We start from the raw sequence: 22,806 nt of genomic DNA, 5'->3' as shown, positions 1-22,806 counted from the left end.
AACTGCACCTAGCACACAAAACAGCTGCTGAACACCCAAAACTAACAAGCTAGTTACATTTGCTGTGAGACAGAATCAGTGTTCCATTCCTGAAGCCCTTAAAATGTGAGGTAAACGTGATTCCCTTTCTGTGTAATGTAACTTGTAGAAGCTGGCTCCATGGTGCTCTCAGGGAAAATCAATCCAGGCAAGTGCAAAGGGCTTCCCACCAAGATGGAACATATTTCATTTTGTGAGAATGCAGTGATTTGTTCTAGGCCCAGCAGCTTAAGAATTGATTGCCAGGTATGGGTGAGAAAGAAAAGCCAACCATTTGCATGGATTCCATCCTATTTTAGTACAAGCTATTAACACAATCAATGCTGATAGCAGCCAGAAGCAATTGCAGAATGTCAACAATGGAAGAAAATGCCTGACAGTTCTACAAGTGTGGGAAACAACAAGCTTGGAGGAGCACATGGAACATCTTTAACCACCTTCTCTTAGCTACCAGAATTGTTTTAGACCCTCAGGAGCAGGCAGCAGCTGGCTGGTATCACTCTCCGAGACACTGGAGCAAAAATAAGTCATCAGCAATGAGCACATTGCTTTGTTCCCAGCTCCCACAACGTGCACAAATACACCTAAACATCCCCAATGCCTGCTGTCAGCACAGGTGGTTTGTAAGAAATCCTTGGATATAAGGGAGTTTTCTGCCATACCTCTTCTTCCTAGCAGCTGGAGCTTCCAGTAGGATTCCTCTGCACAGGCTGGTGCATGCAACAGCTTGGCAATGAGATTAATGGTCACAAGGCAACAAAACTGAGATCAGGGTAAAACCAGATCTGTCCTTGGGCAGAGAGAAGAGGAACAACTGGCTATGAAATTGAATGCCTGCGCAACAGGACAAGTAATTGAATTGTCAGTCATCTTTTTTCAATTAAAAATCATGCAAGAGTCCAGCGTGTGATGAAGTACTACAACTGATAATCCAATCTGTGTCCTTTAGAGGTCTCCAACCCATCTGTCTCCCAAAGGCTGTCCACATTCATGCCAGGAGGCAGTGTGCTGATGGGATTTCATCACCAGCATCAGTCTATAAATCATACTCACAGCCAAATGCACAGGCTCTAGCTGGCAGAAGGCATTTCTGAACAACCCCACCACTCGGCTCACAACAGCCCACCCACATGCAAGGTAGGACAGTCTGATTTGAAAATCACCCACCTGCCCCTTGATTCTCCCCAAGGATCCAGCTGGGTCGCTCATCAGCCCTGATGTCAATGTCTCTCACTAGAAGGCAAGGCACAACTATTACCAGCTTTTCACCCATGTTTGATAACTCCCTGGAAAATGTTTTCCTGACTTGACTAAGGCAAGCAACAGCAGCAACAGAGTGCCTCACATGTGGCAATATATCATCTAGCATCTCACTTCCTGATCAAGGAATTTAAATATGTATTTCATTAGTTAAAGTCAAACTGTCAGATGAAATGTGATTACCTTATTGGAAAATAGAATGTAACCTTCCACTTAGACCCAGAAGTTAGTGCAGTTATTATTTGAGGCATTTGATTGCTTTGTTGTCTGGCCATAAATTTCTGATGCAGTTCTGCTTCAAATACAAGCATCACAGAATAAAAGCAATTAGAGGCTACAGCACGGCTGCTGTGCAGAACTGTGTATGGTACAAGTCTTTTCACCTTCAAATCACTTCTCAGTTTGAAAAAGCTTAAGGCTTGAACAGACCAATAGGCCATGGTGTCTGACCTCCTGTGGGTCAGACCCTTAAATTGCACTGTTGCCTTTGGACTACACTCAGCCAATATTCACTGACTAAGCCACTTTCCAGCCAGGCACCCATTCTGGATTTCAAGACAGCAAAACTGTGGAAACCTACCCTTGCCCTTTGACAGTTATCTCCAGAGCTTAATTCCTGCTCTGAGTTACTGCTCATTTGTTTTCTCATTACAGATGCACATTTTCATTTTCTACCCATTTGTTACTGCATCTCTCACCCTAGTTCTGTGAATATGTTTTGTATGGAAGAAAATGGATAGTTAGCCACTCCAGGGACTTCTGAAAGAACTCATCAGCCCAAATTCCTCAGGGCCTCCCTAAAAAGAATTCACCTTTTTTAAAATCACTCTGACCACACTTTACTGTACCATCCATATGTTTTAACACAGCTTTAAAAACACGTACAAATATTTCTAGCTTATTTCTCTTAATGGTTTAATCCATTACCAATATACTGCACAAAAAGCAGCGAAAACTGACACACGTGTGTCTAATTTGTATGCAGCCATTTCAAGCTCTGTTTTGCGTTAATGACTGCCCTCCACCCAGACTGCCTTGCCTTACCAGTCTGCCTTCACTGCAACACAGCACCCACAAACATCATTCTATCAGCTATTGACTTGCAGACTGCAAACAGATGCTGAATTGAGGCTGCCTCTAACAAAAACTCCCAGCTGATAAGGATTCCTTAATGAACAGCTAGAATGACATCAGTTTGTTAGCTCTTATCCTATCAGCTTTGAACAGCTAATTCTTGCAAATCACAAGCACCTGTGGAGGTGGGTACCTCTTATCCCCTGCACAATTACTTTTTTCAACCCTACTTAGCTTGTTTGGCAGCACCTGTTCCCCTTTAATCCATATTGACCCACACTAACACATTCCTGTCCTGTAGTTCTTTATTGAGTGAATCATATTTCTGTTTTGACATATTTTCCCTGGGAATACTGACAGAATAGCCTGCCTATAGATGAGCCCTAAACTAATGTGAACTCCTCGTCCAGTGATCAACGCCCATCTGTTTATCTCTTTACATCTGCCACAAAGAGGAGAAGCAGCACTTACAATACAAAGGCAAATTCCAGCTAAAAACCACACAAAAATTCAATGTAAATCTGGAGTAGATATTTTTTCACTGTGAAAGTTGCAGCAACTTTTGCAAGCAACAAGAAAAAATCCTTATGATCCTGTCTTGGGTCTTCATTTACCCCAACAGTCCAAATACACCTTCTTAGGTCATGCATACTGTATTAGCCCCACTGGCTGGGTGTGCATCCTGAATTCCCCAACAGCCTCCAGGGAATTCATAACCTTGCCCTCTCTGCTAATCCTCTTCTGGCTGGTAATCTTTATTCTGCATGGATGGAAAAAGCATCTGATCAGAGAAGATGCCCTCAGGTTAAGGGAACAGGTATTGAGCTCCATTAGCAAAACCCCACAGATCAAACATATTGACAAGCTTCTGGTAAAGGGGCTTACCAAGGCAGATCTGGATTTCCAGCCCTTCAAAAAGATGACAACAATAGAAACAGCACAGGCTGGGAGCACTTTCAAGTAACAAGACATCTTACAAAGACTGTGAGAATTTGAAAGATTCTCTGACTACTCCTCCCTGGTTTTATCCATTACTGAAAAGTAGAAATACATCACAACAATTATCTGTTTTCAGATAATAAGAACACTAATTCAAAGAGCACAATGCTAGTCATAATGCTGTCTTTAATACCACAAGCTATCTGGAGCCACAACAAAATGCCACATCCAACACAAATGTACAAGGCAAGGCAGTAGAAACTGGACAAAGTGACTATTTCCCATTCCCCAGAACAGACTATAGCTGGTCATGGACTTTGACCATGTGAAAGAGTCACAAAATACTTCACACACCATTTTCCTCTAATTTTGTAGTCAGTGCAGTACTTTGGGACTCCTCATACTCCTCATAGAGACCAGCCAGACAGACCATGCTGGAAAAAGAAGGTTCTATCCTTCCTGGTTCTTAAAAACCCTCCAAAACAATCAGTGCCAATTGTAAAATGAAGCTTTAATGGTGATCAGGTGTGCAACAACAGTGCGTGTTTTGAAAGCAAAGTCACAGCAGCTGGGATGTGTTTTGTACCCAGAAACAAAGCTTTATACAGGCAATAGTGGAAGCATTATATACCCTGAAATATGGAAGTTACATTGATGATTGCAGCATTTCAAAGCCAACAAAAATATAATTGTGCTGGGATTCACCCAAAGCTGGGAGGTAAATGATAACACACGTTTTCTTCAATCCTTGCCCCAAACAATCCACACATGCTATGCTGTGAAATTGGTAACTGATTGAGTTCCAATCCCCCTGCCATGGGCAGGAGCTCCTGCCCCTAGAACAGGTTGCTCAAAGCTCCTTCTAAGCTGACCTTGAACACTTCTAGGGATGGGACATACACAACCACTCTGGACAACCTGTGCCAGCCTCACCACCCTCACAGTAAGGAATTTCTTCCTAATATCTAATCTAAGCTTGTTGTCTCTCAATTTAAAGCCACTAGCCCTGGGGTACCCCAGGACTGGACACAACATTCTGAGTGGGGTCTCACCGCAGTGGAGCAGAATCCCCTCCCTCTCCCTGCTGACCACACTGCTCTGGATGCAGCCCAGGACACATTTGGCTTTCTGGGCTGCGGGCACACATTGCCAGGTCATACTGAGCTGCTTATCCATGAGCACCCCCAAATCCTTGTCCGCGGGGCTGCTCCCAGTGCATTGTCTGCCCAGCCTGTATTTGTGCTCAGGATTGCCTCAGCCCCCTGCAGGATCTTGCCCTGGGCCTCGTCGAACTTGAGGTGCACGGCTCACGCAGCCCCACCTCTGAAGCCTGCCAAGGTGCCTCTGGGTGGCATCCCTTCCCTCAAAAGTCAGAATTTCAAGTTTACACTGTTGCAACAAAATGAATGCTGTGCACTCACTGTGAGCCTAGGCTGACCCCCTACTTTTCAGTCTGATGTTCTTAGTCTGGTAAACTCCTTTACTTTGCTTTTGGATTATCTTATGCAATGAATAAGAAAGTTAGAAGAGTGACTACCACAAAGAATAAAAACATCATTTTGTAGAGAAGTCATTTATCATCTGTAAAGTGAAGTCCCTAAGCCTTAAACAAAAAAAAGGAAATGGATTTGCATGGGTGTTGTCCCCCGAACAGATTACTTACATTGTTTTCAGGTTTCTTCATAGAAAGAAAACGAAACATTTCTAGATAAATGCAGCTCATTGTACTAAGATTTTTTTTTAATTGGTATAATACCAAGATCTCATTAATCCCAAATTCAGTCCCACATTGTACTTAAAAACATCTTATGTATTGTTTTGATCCTCCTGCGAGGCCCTGTGGTAATTTTAACTCCCTTACTCTGAGCAAAGTTCTCTTTTTGTCATTTTTAGTTTGGGTGAAAGGAAAACTTTCTGGTACCAGGGGACAGTTCGTTGAAGTGAAGCACAAGCTCAGCCCTGCATGTGGAAACAAGCTTTGTAACCCGCTCTGAAAGCAGCTAAAGGCTCACAAATCCACCGAGCCCAGAGGCCAGTTCATTTGTTCTCCTGTGCTCGCTAGGGATGAGCAGAGTTTAATCACAGAATAAGGCCGGGAATGTTCTGTTCCACAGCGCCGGAGCCTGCCCGTGTGTTCTGTGCGCTTGGCTCTCCCTCTAGCGGGGAGCTGCCGGCCTCGGAGCCCGGCTGGAGCAGGGAGGATCCCGGGCCAGCGCTGGGAACGGGCTCGGGGGGTTGGCACTGCTCGTGCACACGTTTGGTAAGGAAATACCCGCAAACATCCCTGTCTGACAGCGCAGAGCTGCTGTGGCAGCCGCACTGCCACCGCCGCGGGCTGTCGCTGCTGCCACCGAAGCCCTTTCACGGCTGCAGTGCCCCGCTGGGTGCCCTGCTTGGCTCCCGCACTCACACAGTGTCGTATCCCCCACTGGCTGGACCCCAGGTTTCCCATAGCAATGTCCCACTCTTCTGGATCCTCAAAGCAATTTGATGGTGGTGCAGCAACACCATAACAGCTGGAATTGTGCTTCCGACAAGCAAACTTGAACAAAGGATTGCACTCTCACAGTATATGTATATATCTTTTCACAGACGTTTATACTTTCGTGTTCCAGTGGTATTTAGTCTGAGGTCTTTTTGCTGTTCATCAGCTCCTGCTGTGTCTCAGGGTGACCAGTCCCTCCTTGGCATGGTCACAGCCCCTTGCTGGGTCTCCTGGCGTTCCCCCACCCAGGGCACAGCCTGTAGCCACCAGCACTATGTGTATTCCTCATCATCCCTCTGTTTTAATTGAGAATACCTGCTGATTTACTTTAAGGAAAAAGAAATAAAAAGAAAACTTTCAAGGTACTGAGACACTGCCTTTACAAGTAACAAATGTAATAGAATTAAGGCCAACAAGTTGCCGTAGAGTGGTAATGATTATCAATATAAAATCATGGAGGATTCTTGAAAGACGCTTGTTGATCAGCTGGTAGATCATTTAACTACCCATCTAATGTGAGAATGGTGGATCCGGTTTCCCTTCTCTAAAACTGTTAACTGCACAATAAGAACAAAGTAAGAAGTGTATAGCCCCTCCCATTTATGTTCCTATTTGGATTTTTGTGAGGAAATGTCCATTAAGATTTCCATGTCCAGGTTGTATATCACATTCCTGTATGTATGGTGGGTGGATGGCACTGAGCATACTTTCTCCACTCTTCAAGCTCTGTGCATATACATAACATTGGACCAGGTGTTCCAAGCCCTTCCCTTTACAGGTTTCTGTAATGCCTCTAGCATGGGCTGGGCAATGGATTACAGCAATTTCTGCAGGTAACTGTACTTCAATAAATTAGATCTTCCCTGCTGATGTGAAAATTACACTCTCTTTCCATAGCATTCCTGTTGCATGACAAACCCCAGATGCTGCGTGTCAAGACTACAAGTTCTGTCCCTTGTGTATTCATCCTTGCTGGAAGTGGCTCTGCTTCCCTCACCTGTCCCTAGCTTCCCAGGCTAGATCTGGGAACGCTCTGGGAACGTATGTCAGGGCCATCAGATAAATCAGTCTGTGGCTTGAAACACGCGTCACCAAAGGTCGTCTTGGTTTTGAGGCTTGAGTTGACTGCTTCAGGTCTGTCCTCTGTGGCTTGAAACACGCGTCACCAAAGGTCATCTTGGTTTTGAGGCTTGAGTTGGCCACTTCAGAAATGGTTCCGTAGAACTGTTTACTGCTTTCCAAAGTCAGTCCTGGCCCACAGGGAGCAAAGGTCCACAAAACAGCTGTGAACACACACTGGTATGGCTTTTTAGGATTGGATCCTCCTGAAGTACCAGACTGAAGCAGCAAATAACCTAAATGGGAATGCATATGAATGGCATACGTGGCACACCACCTGCAAAGGGCATGCTCCAGGAGAAGAGCTCTGTGCAGAAGTCAGAGCACAAGCAAAAAGGAAAACAACAGGCTCCAAACTAATAGTGACTGTGTCAGCATTTCTCTTGAAGGGAGAGAAAATTCTCAGCCAGAACCACTTCAAACAAATTACAATTTCTCTTGGAAATTGGTGGTCAAAATACCCTTCAGCCTATTCTCACCACTTAAGTCATCACTCTGCTCTTACTTTTATGATGCTGTTGTACGAAGATGTGCGGCACTTGCACAGCAAAGAACATCATAACTGGGTCTACGCTCACCAGACAGTTTATTACTGAGTAGTAGAATCAACACACCTCGAAATGAGGCACTTCTTTACAAACAATGACAAGTGGAAGTACAGCAAGTGTGCATGCTGCGCATTCCTGTTTAAAGAGCTTGATTTAATAGCAATTAGTTTCTGCTGTGCTTGACATCCTGAAACTTATTAATTCCTTTCTTCAGGGATGTTTGCTTTATCAGCCAACTTGGTTTTGTTTCTCTAAGCTGCTAAAGAACTGAAAAATATGATGGATCCAAGGACTGGAGCTAGATGTGCAACTGAGTGGACAATTGAGTGGATGGAGTTTGCAACAGACGGGAGATAGCCAAGCATAGAAGCCTACAAAGACCCAAATATTTGTCATGTTTTTTAAATGTGTGTATCTGGCAAAGCACAAGGATGGGTAGAGTGCCCAAGTCCAGACTGATAAACATCAGAAGGGGCACTTTCATCCTTCATTGCTGCGCATAAGCATTTCAAGTTTGTCCTGCTTATCACAGGACACCTTGGTCTGCATTTCATAAGCAAAGAAAGAAAAAAAAAAAGGCTTTAATTTAACATTTTCAGGAGCTGAAAATGCAATTACAAAAATCTGTTTTATTTCAAGCTACTGTTTAAGAAAAATATGAAAACAAAACCAAAAAACCCAAAACCACAGGTCCTTACAACACTTAAACCAAGTGGCTCATCTCAGCCTTTATTAGAATAATTACAACTAAAAGAAACATGGTGCTTCTCTTTTCACAGCAGAACACGCACCACAGGAAGTAATGGGCTACAAAGCTATAGCAATACAGTGGGGAAAAAATAAAATTAAATAAACCAAACCCAAGGCTTGCTGCAGACATTACAGCTTCTTTAAAACGAAAACCACAGAGCAGAGTGCAACGCAGAGGCAGCAAGAGCATCAATCTAAGCTCAGAGAACTGGGAGCCTGTCACACCAAACATGGGATCAGCTAGTTGTGTCCTAAGCCATAGTGAAAGCAGAAGATGGGGAAGTGAAGAGGGTGTTTTGTTTCCCAGTCCTGCTCAGCTGCCCCTGCAGGCACAGCAGGCAGGTGATGCCTCCTCTGGGACAGCGGGCCATGGTCACTGAGCCATCTGGGCCTCCATGGCTTGCGCTGTCCACTCCGGGGCTGTCTGACTAATCTTCTCCAGAAGGTTGTTCACCTGGAAACACAGGGACTGAATCTGCTTGTCCCAAGTTGGCAAAGCTTCACGAGCTGAAAAGAAAAGAAAAAAATAACCAATACTAAACAAAGTAAGTCCTAGCAATTCCCTTGCTTTGTCAGCTGCAACCTTTCCTTTTGCCACTGCCCTCACTGAGCTCACAGAGGAAGCCTTCCTTGTAGTGACACCAGGATCACTTCTGCACTCAAAAACTGCAGTTATTTTGGCTGCCTGTTACAAGGCTAACTCCTGCATTGAAGAAGATAGGAACAGAGAATTTCCGGGTAAACCTGTTCCTAGAAGGAGACTGATGGAATAAAGTCACTCTTTCTGGTGGGTAAGAGGATGCAAAGCCCTCTGCAGGGAGTGAGTGAAGTGTCAAGGTTGTCCTTATGGCCAACTCTGCCACCTCCCGGCTACAGCAGGACGAGCGAGCTCACTTCAGGCAGAAGGGATTATTAATAAACTTAATTTCCTTACCCTGGCAGGGACCACCTCAAAAAGCTCACTCTGAAAGGTGCTAAAAAAACAATATACTGTGGTTGCACTTACTCTCAAAGTGAACAATTCCATCAATCTGATCAATAAATCCGTTCATGCGACCCTCAGTTATCATCTGAGAAGCAATCTTCTCTGCCTAGAATAACAATGAAAGATGTCAGAAACTTAGTCCATTCTCAGAGAAGTCAGAAATTATTCAGACTTAATAGTCTTATGGGGTTTTTTTTTTCCCCACACACAGGGGGGAAGGAACCTACAGACAGCACACATTAAATGATTAGACAAACTAGCAGTGGCATCTAACTCCACTGTTGTTCTTTCCATATTGTGCTACTCCCACTCTCATAAGATGTGCTAGATACTTAACCTTCCTCGTAACATGGAATATTTAATTATTCCCCAATATTTAACTAGTTTTCCTAATATTTATCACAGATATTTTCTCATGCTATTCATGCTCCTTGTTTAAAAAAAAATAAAAAGGTAGGAAATGGATACCTTGGCTGCAGGGATCTCTAGCAATGCTCCAAGCTCTTCAAAGGTAATGTTGTTGTAAAGTTTGCTTGCAGACAGTAAGTTGTGTTCAATAACAGCTCTGTCCAGAATACTGGAACCTTTAGGGTTAGATGAGGAAAAAAACCCCAAAATGTTACTGTAAGATTGAAAGATTTGTTTATACAGTAGAGCAAATGAAAAATCACTTCTCTTTCTTTTTCTGAAGAGTTACATGTGCAGAAGGTCCAGATGCATCTGCCTTGCATCCCTATTAAGCTGCGCAGAGACAGCAGACAGAAACAAATGGATGGCACATGGCTGATTTTAAAGCAGACAAACCCTTTATTTAATTTCAGGAGTAAGCAAGTGGAGCCCTTCCTACAAGACTTACTGTCTGAATTGAGGGGTTTGACCTCCTGTGATCCTAGCTTGACAAATGGAAAGACCATTGGGGGTTTTCTTATTGTTCATTATGGCTCTTGGGGGTACAATTAACCTCTCTCTTACCCTGCTTGTGATAAATCCTTATCTGATGTCTCTCCCCTTGACTGAACAGTTTTCAACAATAAAACTCATTTGCCCCATAACCTCTAGCTGAAGATAAACACATTATTAAACACCAGCTAAAGTGCATTCTTTAAGGACAAACAGTACAGGTTATAAATAAACAACAAAGTCACCAAGGGAAGGAATGCAGCGTATTGCTAGCAAGCACCTTTAACCCAGTTTTCACTCTGCAAGTACATGGTTACTTATTTTTCCTTAATCAACAATTATTTTTCACTAGGAAGATTTTCCTGATTCAGAGGTATTTCATGCTTACGTATTTTTCCACTTTTATATTCTTCCAGCCTAGGAAACTGAGACCAGTGTGTTTAGGATACCAGTTAAGTCATTACTTGACATTTTTTCTGACTGTTCAGATGTTGAGGACTTAGTGTCATGTCAGTGGAGACGTGTGTGAGGCCCAAACCTCACTATGTCACCTTCCTGTCAAGTCAGGAAGCAGTTCCAATAAACATATCATCAGTACAGACCATTTATGGCCTGAATGCAGGTCATGGGTTTCTAGGCACCCTACTCTCAACAGTGCCTGAGAAGTTCAGGAGGACAGAGACTGTGTTAGAAACACTGGGAAGTTGCCAGTGAAGAGGACTGTATATGGACAGGGAAAGAAAATGTGACAAGTTATCTTCCAGATGAGTATTTCAAAACCTTAATGGCAAATCAGAAAGATGAGCTATACCTAAGAAGCTTTACTATCTAACTATACATGCTGAAAAATATTTCTTAAATGATGATATAAGCAGTAATAAATTCTTTTCCATGACCCTTCTTGGCTGATTTGGGAAATCTAACTGCCATGGATGAACACCTAGCATTACAAGGTTTTAGAGAAGCATGTACCATCAGCTGTAGTCGCTTTCTGGTGAGGCATTAGCATAGCTGCGAATTCTTGCAGTTGATTTCCACGGATAATTCTGTCGAGATACATTTTCTCCAAGATCCCATAAGCTGCAAGCTGCTGGCATCTCTCATCCTTGAAGAGAGTAGCAAGCATGCGGGAACGCTGTTGTCCTAGGAAAGCCAACAGGAATTCTCATAACTGACCACCAAAACACCGAGTACTTAGAGGTAAACAGCAGGAAGTTACCTTTTCCCCCAGTGCATGCAAATAACAGCCAACAAAGCTCTACTGAAGAAGGATTTTGCTGTTCAGTTCAAAGGCAAAGACACTGAACTAATCCAACTCTGAGCTAACAGGCTGCCAACATGTAATTCTGACATCGTGTTCACAACTTTGCATTCCTCGCCAAATCTTAGCCATACCAGTAACACACAAGCTGACTTGCTTTGGGGAAAATACCTTTTACACAAAAATGTAAGGTGCATTTTACCTGCTGATGCCAAAATAGTACAATGCAGTGCGTGTTTCAGTGCCTCCAGCCGCTCAGTCTCATGGACTATGCTCTTGTAGGACAGCTCGTTGTACCTTTGGGCAGCCTCAATGAACTTCCTTCTGTAGTCGAGTACTCGAGCGTAGCAAACCTAGAAAGGAAGGATAACTCAGGGAAAGGAAAGCAGCAGAGGTGGCTGCATAATACAGATGTGTAAAAATTGCACACTGTCAAGTGACAGCTCCCATAAATATTGCTCTTCTGCTTCCTAGGGAAATGTGTGCCCTCAAAGAATTAGCTTGACTTGACAAGTCCTTGCTGAAGTACCAGGGAAATCAATTGAAAGGACATTTCCCACCACTGCCCACATGTTAAACACTGCAAATGCTCGAAAAGACAAGTATTGAGCCTAAGTAATTGAAATATTGCACACCTGACACTGTACTTGTCTGAGTTTCCCCTTCACTGCTGGCACTGACAGCTACCACTTAGACAGCAATTTATGTTTCAAGTATTTGCTTTTCCCTTTCAGCATGGGAACACCACCTGATATTTCCTCCTTCCTTTGTGCTTTTCTAAGATTCACTTTCAACTGAGTGCACACTTCAAAATGTAATATGGGATAAGGAAAAAAGGAAAGGGAAATCCAACAAACAGAAACCACCAGATGCTGAGTTACTGCTTGTGACACATCTGCTCTGTGTCACAGAATTTTAAACATCACCACACCTCACCAATTCTGTTACACTGTAGTCATCACTGCTCATCAGTTATTAAAATGGTTTGAGAAATTTGTGTATGAACTATGTGCACTGTAAACCCACAAAAAAGCAGGAATATCAGCAGTTAATTTACTACTTAAGACTCTAAGTTACTTTTACATATGGAACTTTTTTAATTACTGGGGGGTGGGAGGACTACTACTGTCTCTAATATTGGATGCAATTTTTTCCCTTGCTTAGATTTATAGACAAAGGTAGAGGCAATATTTTCAACAATATTTCAGATGCTTCTTAACCTAGTTTTTATTTTCTACCAGTAAAGCTGGCATTTAAGGAACAGTACAGACTTATCCCCAAATGGTAAGGAATGAGTTGGTTAATAACTGCTAAGATGTGTCTCTCAAGCTCCCAAAACCATATGGCTTTTCCCTTTGTCTCTTCTCTAATGAGGAAAGTTTTAGTGGCGCTGCATTAAAGCATCTTAATGTGGAATTGTCTGCCTTTAGAAGGAGAAAGCAACAAAGCAGGTTAGACAACCTTATAATGGATTTGGAGCTGTTCATTAGTTGATTCATTCTGAAGCAGGGAAGCTCGATTGATGTAAGCTTCTGCTTGAACTGGGTCATCATCCTCCAGATACAGCCTGGCAATTTTCAGGTAGGTCTCAAGTTTATAATCTACATTGTACTGCCTGTAGAGGAAAGAAAAAAAGCAAGTGCTCAGAGTTGCTCCAAAACTACATTTGCTCTTAGCTGCTTTAACATTTGTTATGATTCTTAAGCACTGGGCATCATTTGCTTTACCCTGCTTTCTTCTTCCCTACTGCCAAATTAGTGCTTTCTGTACAGAGAAGGAAATTTGAGATGAATGCCAATACAGAATTGGCTCCTGCAAACACCAGTAGAAATAATGCTGCCCATCAAGACAAAATGTACACTCTCATAACCTGTTTTTTGTGGACTGGAAGTTTGCCACCAGTGGTGAGCCACTTGAGTTAAGAATCAACCTTGCAGTGCAACAAACAGGTGCTAAATAGGCAAAACCTACAGCAATTCCTTCTATGTGCACAATGAGAAAGGGGAAAGGACTGCCAGAGAAAAATTACTGCAAGGGCTCTACACCTAAAAAACCCAAGCAAACCAAACTAAGCCAAACCCCACCTCACAAGCACACAAAAGAATCCCCAACTGCATTTGTTAATATCCAGATCCAGTTTCAAACTATGTCTTCATTTTGAACTGAGAAGGTGGACACATTGAACAACTGCCACCTTCCAAGGACCTTTCAATAACCTTAGAAACATTTCTGCAAAATACTCTTAAAAATACTTGTTTATCAACAAGACTAATTAATAGTGGGTAACTTCTGATGCAGCAAACCCCAAAATTCTCACTTGCTGGTCTAGTTCAGTACAGAGAGAGCAGGTACAGCTAACACCACAGAACTGGGTGTAACATACTTTTGCCCTGTTTCCAAAGGGATCCCCACCAACACTTGTGCTGCATTTCTCCAGTCTTCTTCTTTCTCATAGATTGATGCAAGATGTTGCCTTATTGAAGCCACCTGAAGGACAACAAAATCAAGAGCAAAAGTAGCCATCATTTATAAAGCTTTTAAAAAGATGAAACAAGTCTTTCAAGAACTGGAGCACCAAGAGTCACAAGTAATTTCTTGCAGTTACATTTTGTATCGTGCCAGTGAGGTAGCAATGAGGTGATCTGTGATTAGATCCTAATGAAGAAACTTCTGCTTTGGAGAGTGCCTGCCAGCAGGTAAAGTATCAGTGCTCACAACCTGGGTTTTAACTGCAAGTGTGGGTAAAGAAAAAGAAATCATCTGATGCATTGGATTTAATTTATGCATAATCATGATGACATACATGCAAGCATATTTAGCTCAGAGTAAAAGCTGCTTACAAAACGCTAAAGAGAAGCAAATAAAAATCATGACTTTCTACTCCAGTACTAGATCCTACAGCTTCTCTAAGAACTCTCAGATGATACTGTGCATTTGTACAACAAAACACAGAATTGAACTGAAAATGCAGAGCAGCACATTCAGTAGTTAAGCAGAACTGGATTTCAAGAAAATATTTTTTCCTGGTAAAATGACTATGGCTAAAATGAACACACAGAGAAAATTGATTTATTTTGAAACAAAAGCTATTTTTCAAGGTGCATGCTCTTCACACCACCTGTCTGTTCTACTCCTCGGGTAAAAGGCAATACAGTGAGTAGCAGCCTGTCTCTCCAGACACCTCCAGCAGCTCCAGGATTGTTTCACTGTAACAAGCCAGTTACTGGAAGCAGAGGAATTACATGCCCATCATCATCATGATGAAGTGACAGTCTGTAATCGTTGCACAGTCCTAAGTGCTCTCTGCATTTAGCTCAGGTTTCCCATGTACAGGACTGAAAAACTGGTCTTTAAGTAGAAATAGCTCTTTTGAGCAGCTTTTTGAAAGGCTTGAAATAGTCAGCAGATAAGGAGGGGAAAAACTAAAGCCAAACCCACAAGCCAAAACCCATCTCACCATTGATCTCTCACCTGTTCTTCAAATGAAATAACTCTGGGCTGTATCTTTTCCAAGGTGAAGTGGTAAATTTCTTTGGCTGTGCTGTCAGGGAGACTTGGAAGATGTGTACAGAAATCTGTCAGCAGCTGCCGCGAGATCACCAGGCTGACATTCTCATTCACCACTGGTTCAGAGATGCACACAAGAAAAGGATGCAGTATTTTTCAGTGCCTTCACTACAGGTGAAAATTTGCTTTTACATTAAATTTGAATACTTAAATTTTAAAAACTCTGCAAGTGAAGGGGTTTTTTTTCCTTTTTTCATATAGGTGGGTTTTTCTGTTCTTTCAGAAACTATTTACACTAAAGGTCACCAGAGTTCTAACCCCTGACAGATAAATGAATTTTTCACCTTGATTTATTGTTCTCAGTTGCTGTAGTATCTTAGACAAAGTAACTGTTTGGGCTAAATCTCACTAAGCTTATTCTCAACTTTAAAAACATTATAGCAGACATAATTTACAGAGATGTTCCAAACACCCAGTACAACACAAAAAAAACCCAAACCAACCAACCAACAAAAAAAAACCCAAAAAAACCCCAATAAAAACAAACAAACAAAAAAAAGAAAAAACAAAAAAAACCCAAAAAAACAAAAAGAACCAAACAAAAAAACCAGCCAAAAAAACAAAAAAAAAAAAAAAAAAAAAAAAAAAAAAAAAAAAAAAACCCCAAAAAACAACAAAAAAAACCCCCCAAAACAAACAAACAAAAAAACACACACACAAAAACCCACAAAAATCCCCCTAACAATTTCTTATTAGGGTTTCAGTTTTACACATGGCTGAAGAAGGAGGCTGTCAGTTTAAATACCATAAATTCAGCACTCAACAGAGAACTTTGTTTTCACCTTCCACTGCTGACAGGTTGGAAAAGTGTAACAGCCACAAAGCTTACAAATCCATTCCCTCTTCACTTCTGAATGTGGTGATGGGGGTTCCTCTTCCCATTGTGTCTGAGCTCCAACAGGACAAAAATATATTGCATTTACACAATCTCACGTAGAGCTAACAAATCCACAACCCCACAGACCTCTGGCCTTCACTCACTGCACAACCACTTACCCCACTTGTGCACTTACTTGCTTCTACAAAAGCTTTGAGAGCTTCAAGCTGCTCCACACCCGACAGCTGAATGGCTTTTTCCAATATTTGACGGTACCTGTCCATAAATAAATTTTTAAAAGGTTAAAAATCACACATTTTTCCACTAAGAACTTCTGTCTCTGCGTGCTTTCTACGTCAGAGCCCTATTTTTGCTCATATTTTCTATACCTTGAGGTGGCAATTCTCCAGTTTGTTCCCAAGTGTCATAAACATTCACCTGGAATTGGTACCTGGCTCTTCTTAAATCCCAGGATGAGATTCTCAGATAACAGAGCCCAATCATTTTGTTATCTAAGACGATAGGTGCAATTTTGGAAGTCTAAAATAATAATAATAATAATAACAACAATCATCCCAGGATAGCACATAGAAAAAGTAATGAAAACCGTATTGCTCATAGATTCAGATTAACCAAGGTATTAAAAAATTCAAAATGCCACATTCAACGTGAGTGAGAAATAGTGTTGTGATAAATATTATGTTACAGCCACTTGACAGCAGCACAGGTGTACTCCATGTGTTTTTAAGTGTTTATTCCTTTAAAAAATAGCAAGTTCTCCTTTCTTGTTTCAGCAAGCTAATAAAACTTTGCCTCAGTGTGTGTGACACTGATGAAGTACTACATCCGCGTGGAAGCCACATTTTGAGGGGAATATTTCCAAGGTTTTACACGAAAATCCTAGAAGTGTAAACTCCTAAAACCACAGCCCCCCTAGAACACAAGCAACTGGACAGAATTCCAGGTGACAGATCCGCATCTGACTGGACTCTCGCAGTAAAACCTGTGTGGCACAGCGCGCCACGAGAAGCTCAGCCCCTGAGGGCTGCCTCCGAAACACGCACCGAGCGCAAACGGCAATAATTCCCAATGACCACACGAGAGTGGCTGAGACACCCGATACACCCACGGCAGCAGAGGACAACAAACTCCCCGGCCTGCCGCTGTGGCACACCCAGGGGCAGCAGCCGAGCCCTGAGGGGGCCGAGCGGACACGCGGGGGCCCGTGAATGAAAAACTACACAACCGTGAAGCGAAACCTTTCTGTCTCCTTTTTATTCGAAGAAACGCGGCCGCTGGGCACGACCCACCCTCCCAGCGCACGGCGCTCCCTCACCCCGCGGGCTCCTTGCACCCCTCGCCCCAAGGCGGGGAGGCGGCGGCGGCCGGCAACTCACTTTCCCGCCAGGTCCTTGTGGGAGCCGCTGGAGTTCATCAGCTGCGCCAGCTCCTGCCTCACCGCGCCCGCCGCCATCTTGGGAGCCGCCTCCTCCCACCATGGAGCCGCGCGCGCTGGCAACGTCACGTGACGGGGGAGCGCGCGCAGGCCGCGGGAGGGGGCGCGGGCGGGCCGGCCCCACGCGCGGTTAGCGGGGGAGGAGGGAATATCCCACGGGGTTATCCCACGGGATTTACACCACAGCTGGGATAAGGCCGGACCACCACCGCCGCCTCCTCCTCCTCCTCCTCCACGGGTGGTGTCCGCGCGCGGCCCCGGAAGCGGACGGCGGGGCGGGGCGGTCCCGGAAGCGTGGGGCGCTGCGCCGGCGGTTGCCAGGGCGGCGCGGTATTATGGGATGCGGCGGGGGAATGGCGCGGGGCGCGTGATTTTGAACAAACGCGGCGGCGGGATCGGCGCGGGTGCGGCCGCCGCCGCCGCGGCCGCCGGGAGCGGCACCGGGGGGCGCCGGCACCGGCGAGAGGCATCGCTAGCGGAGGAAGAAGAAGAGCGCCCGCCCGCCCGGTGAGTGCGAGGGGCGGGAAAGCGGCGGCGGGAGGACAGGGAAGGGGGCGCGGGCACGGCTGACAGCCACCTCCCGCCGGGAAAGAACAGGCCCGACCTCGCCGGGGGCTCTCCCCGCGGCGGGCCGGGCTCCTTGGTGGCCCCGCCGGCCTCCCCGGGATAGCGCGGACAGTCGGTCCCGGCCGCCCCTCCGCCGCGGGGGTGGCCCGGCTGCCCCGGGCCGGGGACGGCGAGTCAGGCGGCTCCGGGGCCCGGGGTAGTCGCCGGCAGGCGCCGTTCGGGAAGACCGGGTCGCTCCCGGGAAGCCGCGGGTGGGTGAGGACGGCGCGGCCGTGTCAGCGGGATGCTCCGGCTGTGCCCCGCCGGGCGGGTGCGGCGCTGCCTCAGCTCACCCCGGTGCCAGGGCGCACCTGTGGCCTGAGCGTCGCTGCCGGGCTGTGGACAGCGCCCAGCTCCAAGGGAATGTGTCCGCTTCTGGACTCCTCAGTACAAAAAAACAAGGAGCTCCTGGAGAGGGTCTAGTGGAGGCCATGAAGATGACGAGGATCTGGAGCATCTCTCGTATGAAGAGAGATTGTGGGAGCTGGGCTTGTTTAGTCTAGAGAAGAGAAGACTGATGTCATTAATGCATATAAATATCAAAAGCAGGTGCCACGAGGATGGTGGCAGTTTTTGGTGGTGCTCAGCAACAGGGTATGGATAAATGGCCATAAGCAAACATACAAGAAGCTTCACCTCAGTATGAGGAAGAACTTTATGTTGAGAGTGGCAGAGCACTGGAACAGGCTGCCCTGAGAGGTTGTGGAGTCTTCCTCCTGGAGACATCTGGAACCCTCTTGACCATGGACCAGGTGTCAGCTGCTCCAAGTGGCCTTGTCTTGTCAGGGAGGTAGGACTGGGCTATTTCCAGGAGTGCATTTCCAACTTAACAATTCTGTGAATGTAGCCAGAGCATCTTTTGTGATAGCCCCAGCTTTTCCTGTTACCATCTTGCTTGTTATGACATATATCAGGATTCGGAATGTTTTTATTTGTGGCCTTGACTCTAAAGAATGTCATGTACTAATTATGTAATGCTTGATATTGAGAATTGGGGTTCTGGAATGCCCTTTGGCATTGAGAACACAAGAAACTGTCCAGTGGAATATACTGTTATCAGGATGAAAGCTCTCAGACTTAAGATGTCAGGTAAGGAAAGGACAGATATTTAAATCACCTTTCATTAGGTTCATGCTTCTGAAGAGTCCCTTGAAATATATTACAGTTACTGTAGGAAATACTGAATATAGAGAAGTAATTTGAAGTGTTCTTTGCAATGTTTACATTAAACTGGCAATAGCAGGTTACTTAATCATTGAGTATGTGGTTATCTTCATAGTATCTTTTGGCTTATTGGAGGCAAGAAGAATAGTAGGTTATTAGCTGAATATATTTCTTCTGTCAGTGGAATCTTTTTTGTAAAATAAAATGCATTAGACTTGTCTTTTTTTCTTTTTAAATTACTATTTGTCAAGACATGCAGTTTGCATATCTGTCTTACATGTTACATGCCTTGTCCAGAATTGCACCAAGCTAGAGAGAGATGTGTGGCTGTAGACAAACAGGCTGGCTTGGAGATTGTGTTTGAAAACACAGCCCAGCCTCCCTATGGGATAAAAAAGTACTTCATGCTCGTAGTGATGGGGTAAGCTTCAGCAGTTTGTTATGCAAGGCTCCTTGTTCAGCTTATGTATCAAGAACTATCTGCTGATGTTTGGTTTGCTTACGCTTTGATGTCCACACTCGGATCTTTTGTAACTGAATGCTCTGAACACTTCTGTCAGAATTCTTGAGAAGTTTTAAATGCTTTCAGGTGGAGTATCTGCTAACCACAGGTGCATAAGAAGGGTGATGATGAAGAGTGCTGTCAGAATTCAATCTTAGAGATGTTGTTATCTCATGCACTGCAATATCTTTTATTTTAGATTTGGAAAAACTGTCAGAACCCCTTAGGCTATTTTCCCTTACACTTGTTTGAAAAATGTTTTCACTGGGAACTAAGGTAGATTGGAGGGGGTTGTGTTTTGCTTTCTGCTTCAGCAACAAACTGTGGTTCCTTATCTGTCACTTGGTGTGGTTGTGCTTTTGTTCTCTATATCTGCTGTAGAGGTAGTGCTCACATGTGTGAGAAGCACATCCTAATGTCCTACAGAGGTTGTACACTACAGCAGTGCAAGGGTGTGGTGGGCCCCTTCATAGCAAGTACTTAGGAGACATACTCAGAGTTCGTTAGGTATGTTATTATTCATAGTTTCAGGGGCTTCCAAAAGAAATGGAAAATGTTTCTTGAATTCTTGTTTCGAAGGTTTGTATTTTCCCGGGCCTTATATTTGATTAGCTTGGTTCCTCAGTTGCTCAGAAAGCTGATAAGCAGCATGTGGCTTTCAGTACAGCCTGTGACTAGGCTTGCTCACCTGACAACATTAGAAGTCTGGAAAAGAATGTTCTTGCACAAGAAAGTGGGAGACTAACAGAAAAATCCCGTGATTAGTCATGGGGCGCAAAGCTACATGAAGTGGGAGATGCCCATGTTCCAGATCTGGATGTAGATTGGTAGCTCCTTAATTTGTGCATCACTGCCCTTCAGAAGCATCCTTCTGCTACTGGACGTGTTGCTGCCCACATGAGGGGTATGCCCTTAGTGTTGGGCTCTGCTTTGATCTGTTGTCTTGATCTAGGTATGTACTGAACCCCCATCTTTAGGGACTGACTGTTTTGGGGTTTCTATTCCTTTGAAGTAACAGCAGTTTTTGTTGCACACTCAAAAAGTCTGTCTTCCTTGGGTGAAACTTGTTTCTGTGAAGTCTTTCAGGTGTGATCCCTTGGCGCTGCTCTGGTGCTCATAGACTTTGAACAGAGCTGTCTCAGCACACTGACTCACCAGAATTTGTTTACTACTTTGTGAATTAGTTTTCTTCCTGGGCTGGACATCAGTTGGCTTGGAGAAAATGGGTTTCTGACAACCTACAGCTGGTTTTGGATGGCTTTGCTCATGCCTGGCCCCTTCATCTGGGCTGCCCTTGCAGTTATACAGATGTTTGCTAGCACAAGGAGGGTAAATGGATGGAAACAAAAAGGCAGATGCTGAAGGTGCACAGGAGATCTTTAGCAGTAGTGCTGGCTTAGAACACACAGGGAATTGAAAGACAGGGAAAGTAATGCTGCTGCTCATGTACACACAAAGTCACAAATTTGCTGTTTGAAATGACCATTCAATAAAGGTATTGCTAGGATATTGCTCACACTAAATCCTAGGAAGTTGTAGCAGGTGCTTGTTTTATTAGTGTATAATTATCAGTTTGTTGACATATAAGGTTTTTTATCTTTTGCATTTCCTTTTAAAATTATAATGGAAGCATAAAATACTCAGAACATGCCAAGGGAAGAAGGGTCTCTTCACAACTGGTATGTAGACAAGTTGGTTTATTGGTTTTCTTTTCCTTGTCTAGTCTTAAAAAGAAATCAGCTAGCACCTCTACTGTAAACATGGCAGTGGAAACATGAACTTAAGCAAACTTCCCATGGAAAAGAAATGGAACAAACCCAAAAACCTCAACTGTGTAATATAAAATTCTCATGTACATATCACTTGACAAGTGTCAGTTTAAACATGCAGGAGCTGCTAATTTGTGTACCTTGGCCATTCTTCTGATCTGCTGCACGCCGTTGTTTGTGTGGTGTCTCAGGCAGCGAGCAGAGTGTAGAATAATGGGAAGGGAATGGAGTGCGTTGGTTGAGGGAATTATGGTTGCCTTGGGAACTATTTTGTGACTATAGATGGTTAATTTGTGGTAGAAGAACACCTGGTATTTTCTTAAGTATTCCTTGTAGCCGTTGGAAAAAAGACTGGATACTTCCACTGGTTATGTATGCAGCATTTGATAAGGTTGGGTTTTTTTCCTTGCTATGGTTTCTCATTGATATTGTATTTAATAAACCTAGAGCCATGTTCCTCTGGGAAGCATGCAGACAAACTGCCTCCATTACTTGTCTTATGTGGAGATTGGGAAAGAGAATGGAAGTTATTTTGTCTGTGTTCCACATACCTATTTTGTTACTGTGTTAAAGCTATTTACTTTCACTCTGCTATTACATATGCAAACATGGTGAGATTGCAGTCTTAGATGATTAATTTTTCCACTTACTCTTGTTAATCATAGCTTCCTCATGGATTCATCTTTTTCTGGTTTCATTACACTCATTTTGTTAAAGCATTTCTAGCTCAGTAAGCTTAAACAAAAGCCTCTCTGTTGAAAAAACAGTGCTGAGTGATTTTGTAATTCTTTGTTTTATGACAAAACAAACTTTTCAGTTTTAGAGATAAAACATAGAGTGTCAGAGAGAGTAAGAAAATGGGGAATGCCTAAGATGAATGACACTATTTTACCCATTACTGGAAAAAAATAGCAAAATTGAAGAATGGCAGTTAATTAGGAGAAATGTAGTACAGCAAGATCACCTACATGCAATTGTGCTCTTTCCTTTGACAATAAGCCAGCAGAGCAGGGTGAGTCTTGATTATAGATATACGTGGAGGCTTTTCTAACAAACGAATGAGTGAAAGCATGTCTGGTGTCAATAGTTTCTTAAGAACTGCATTTCCTATTTTTTTTTGTGTTCTTCTTTTTGAATTTCAGTTGCCTGGAATAGTTGATGTGCTTGTTTGTATTTGTGAAAAAGGGATGAGAGAACACAGCAAATAAGGAGATTACCTAGCCTGTTCTTTAGTTTGTTTTGCTTGTAAAATGACGCAATAAAAGGATTTGTTTCTCTAAGATTTATTTGTTTCCCCCTTGAAATCAACTTAGGCAAACAAGTGACCTTCACTTTCTAAAGTGTGACTTGATTCTATTTTGCATAGGTAGGTAGGTGTTCTAAATCCTTTGCACTAGCAAGCAGTCAAGACACTCTGGGAACTATGAAACTTGTGCTGTTATACATTGATCTTTTCTTAAAATAAGTTTCCTCTTTGCTGGGAGAATGCCTGGACCATTAAATGACCAGTGGACGTTTTTCCATTTGCAGAGATTAGTTTTGGTGCCAGTAGTGTGAACTGGCGA

General features: G+C 43.7%; 2 protein-coding genes across 5 annotated transcripts in view; one reads left to right on the top strand and one right to left on the bottom strand.

The window, feature by feature from the left end:
• Positions 1-8,179: 8,179 nt before the first annotated feature.
• On the bottom strand, positions 8,180-17,255 carry COPS4 (COP9 signalosome subunit 4). 2 transcript variants are annotated; one of them, XM_041412218.1, is made up of 10 exons: positions 17,142-17,255; positions 15,941-16,020; positions 14,832-14,983; positions 13,744-13,847; positions 12,822-12,975; positions 11,563-11,713; positions 11,072-11,242; positions 9,668-9,783; positions 9,221-9,305; positions 8,180-8,721 (listed from the first exon to the last, which is right to left on the bottom strand). In XM_041412218.1, exons 1-10 carry the CDS (start codon positions 17,216-17,218, stop codon positions 8,588-8,590), a joined length of 1,224 nt encoding a protein of 407 aa, XP_041268152.1. In that variant the 5' UTR covers positions 17,219-17,255; the 3' UTR covers positions 8,180-8,587. The 2 variants fall into 2 exon arrangements, with proteins under 2 accessions (XP_041268152.1, XP_041268153.1); XM_041412219.1 differs by having other exon boundaries at positions 17,081-17,217.
• The window catches only part of LIN54 (lin-54 DREAM MuvB core complex component), a 37,787-nt gene continuing 32,235 nt past the window's right edge, over positions 17,255-22,806 (top strand). For all 3 annotated transcript variants that reach the window (XM_041412217.1, XM_041412216.1, XM_041412213.1), the window contains exon 1: positions 17,255-17,707. The gene's annotated coding sequence lies outside the window, so the exon portion shown is untranslated. The remainder of the gene's footprint in view (positions 17,708-22,806) is intronic.

The sequence above is a fragment of the Onychostruthus taczanowskii genome, unplaced genomic scaffold (genome assembly GCF_017590055.1).
Source record: "Onychostruthus taczanowskii isolate IOZ18803 unplaced genomic scaffold, ASM1759005v1 scaffold38, whole genome shotgun sequence".
NCBI lineage: Eukaryota > Metazoa > Chordata > Aves > Passeriformes > Passeridae > Onychostruthus > Onychostruthus taczanowskii.
Note: the sequence above shows the minus strand (reverse complement) of the source record. Positions and strands in the feature narration are given on the sequence as shown.

Bases quoted from the DNA above. Each gene is read 5' to 3' on its own strand.
- COPS4 (XM_041412218.1), bottom strand. From the start codon at position 17,218: ATGGCGGCGGGCGCGGTGAGGCAGGAGCTGGCGCAGCTGATGAACTCC. The intron at 16,021-17,141 runs GTGAGTTGCCGG...ATTTATGGACAG, and splicing joins CACAAGGACCTGGCGGGAAA to GTACCGTCAAATATTGGAAA. The intron at 13,848-14,831 runs GTGAGAGATCAA...GTTGTCCTTCAG, and splicing joins TTATTTCATTTGAAGAACAG to GTGGCTTCAATAAGGCAACA.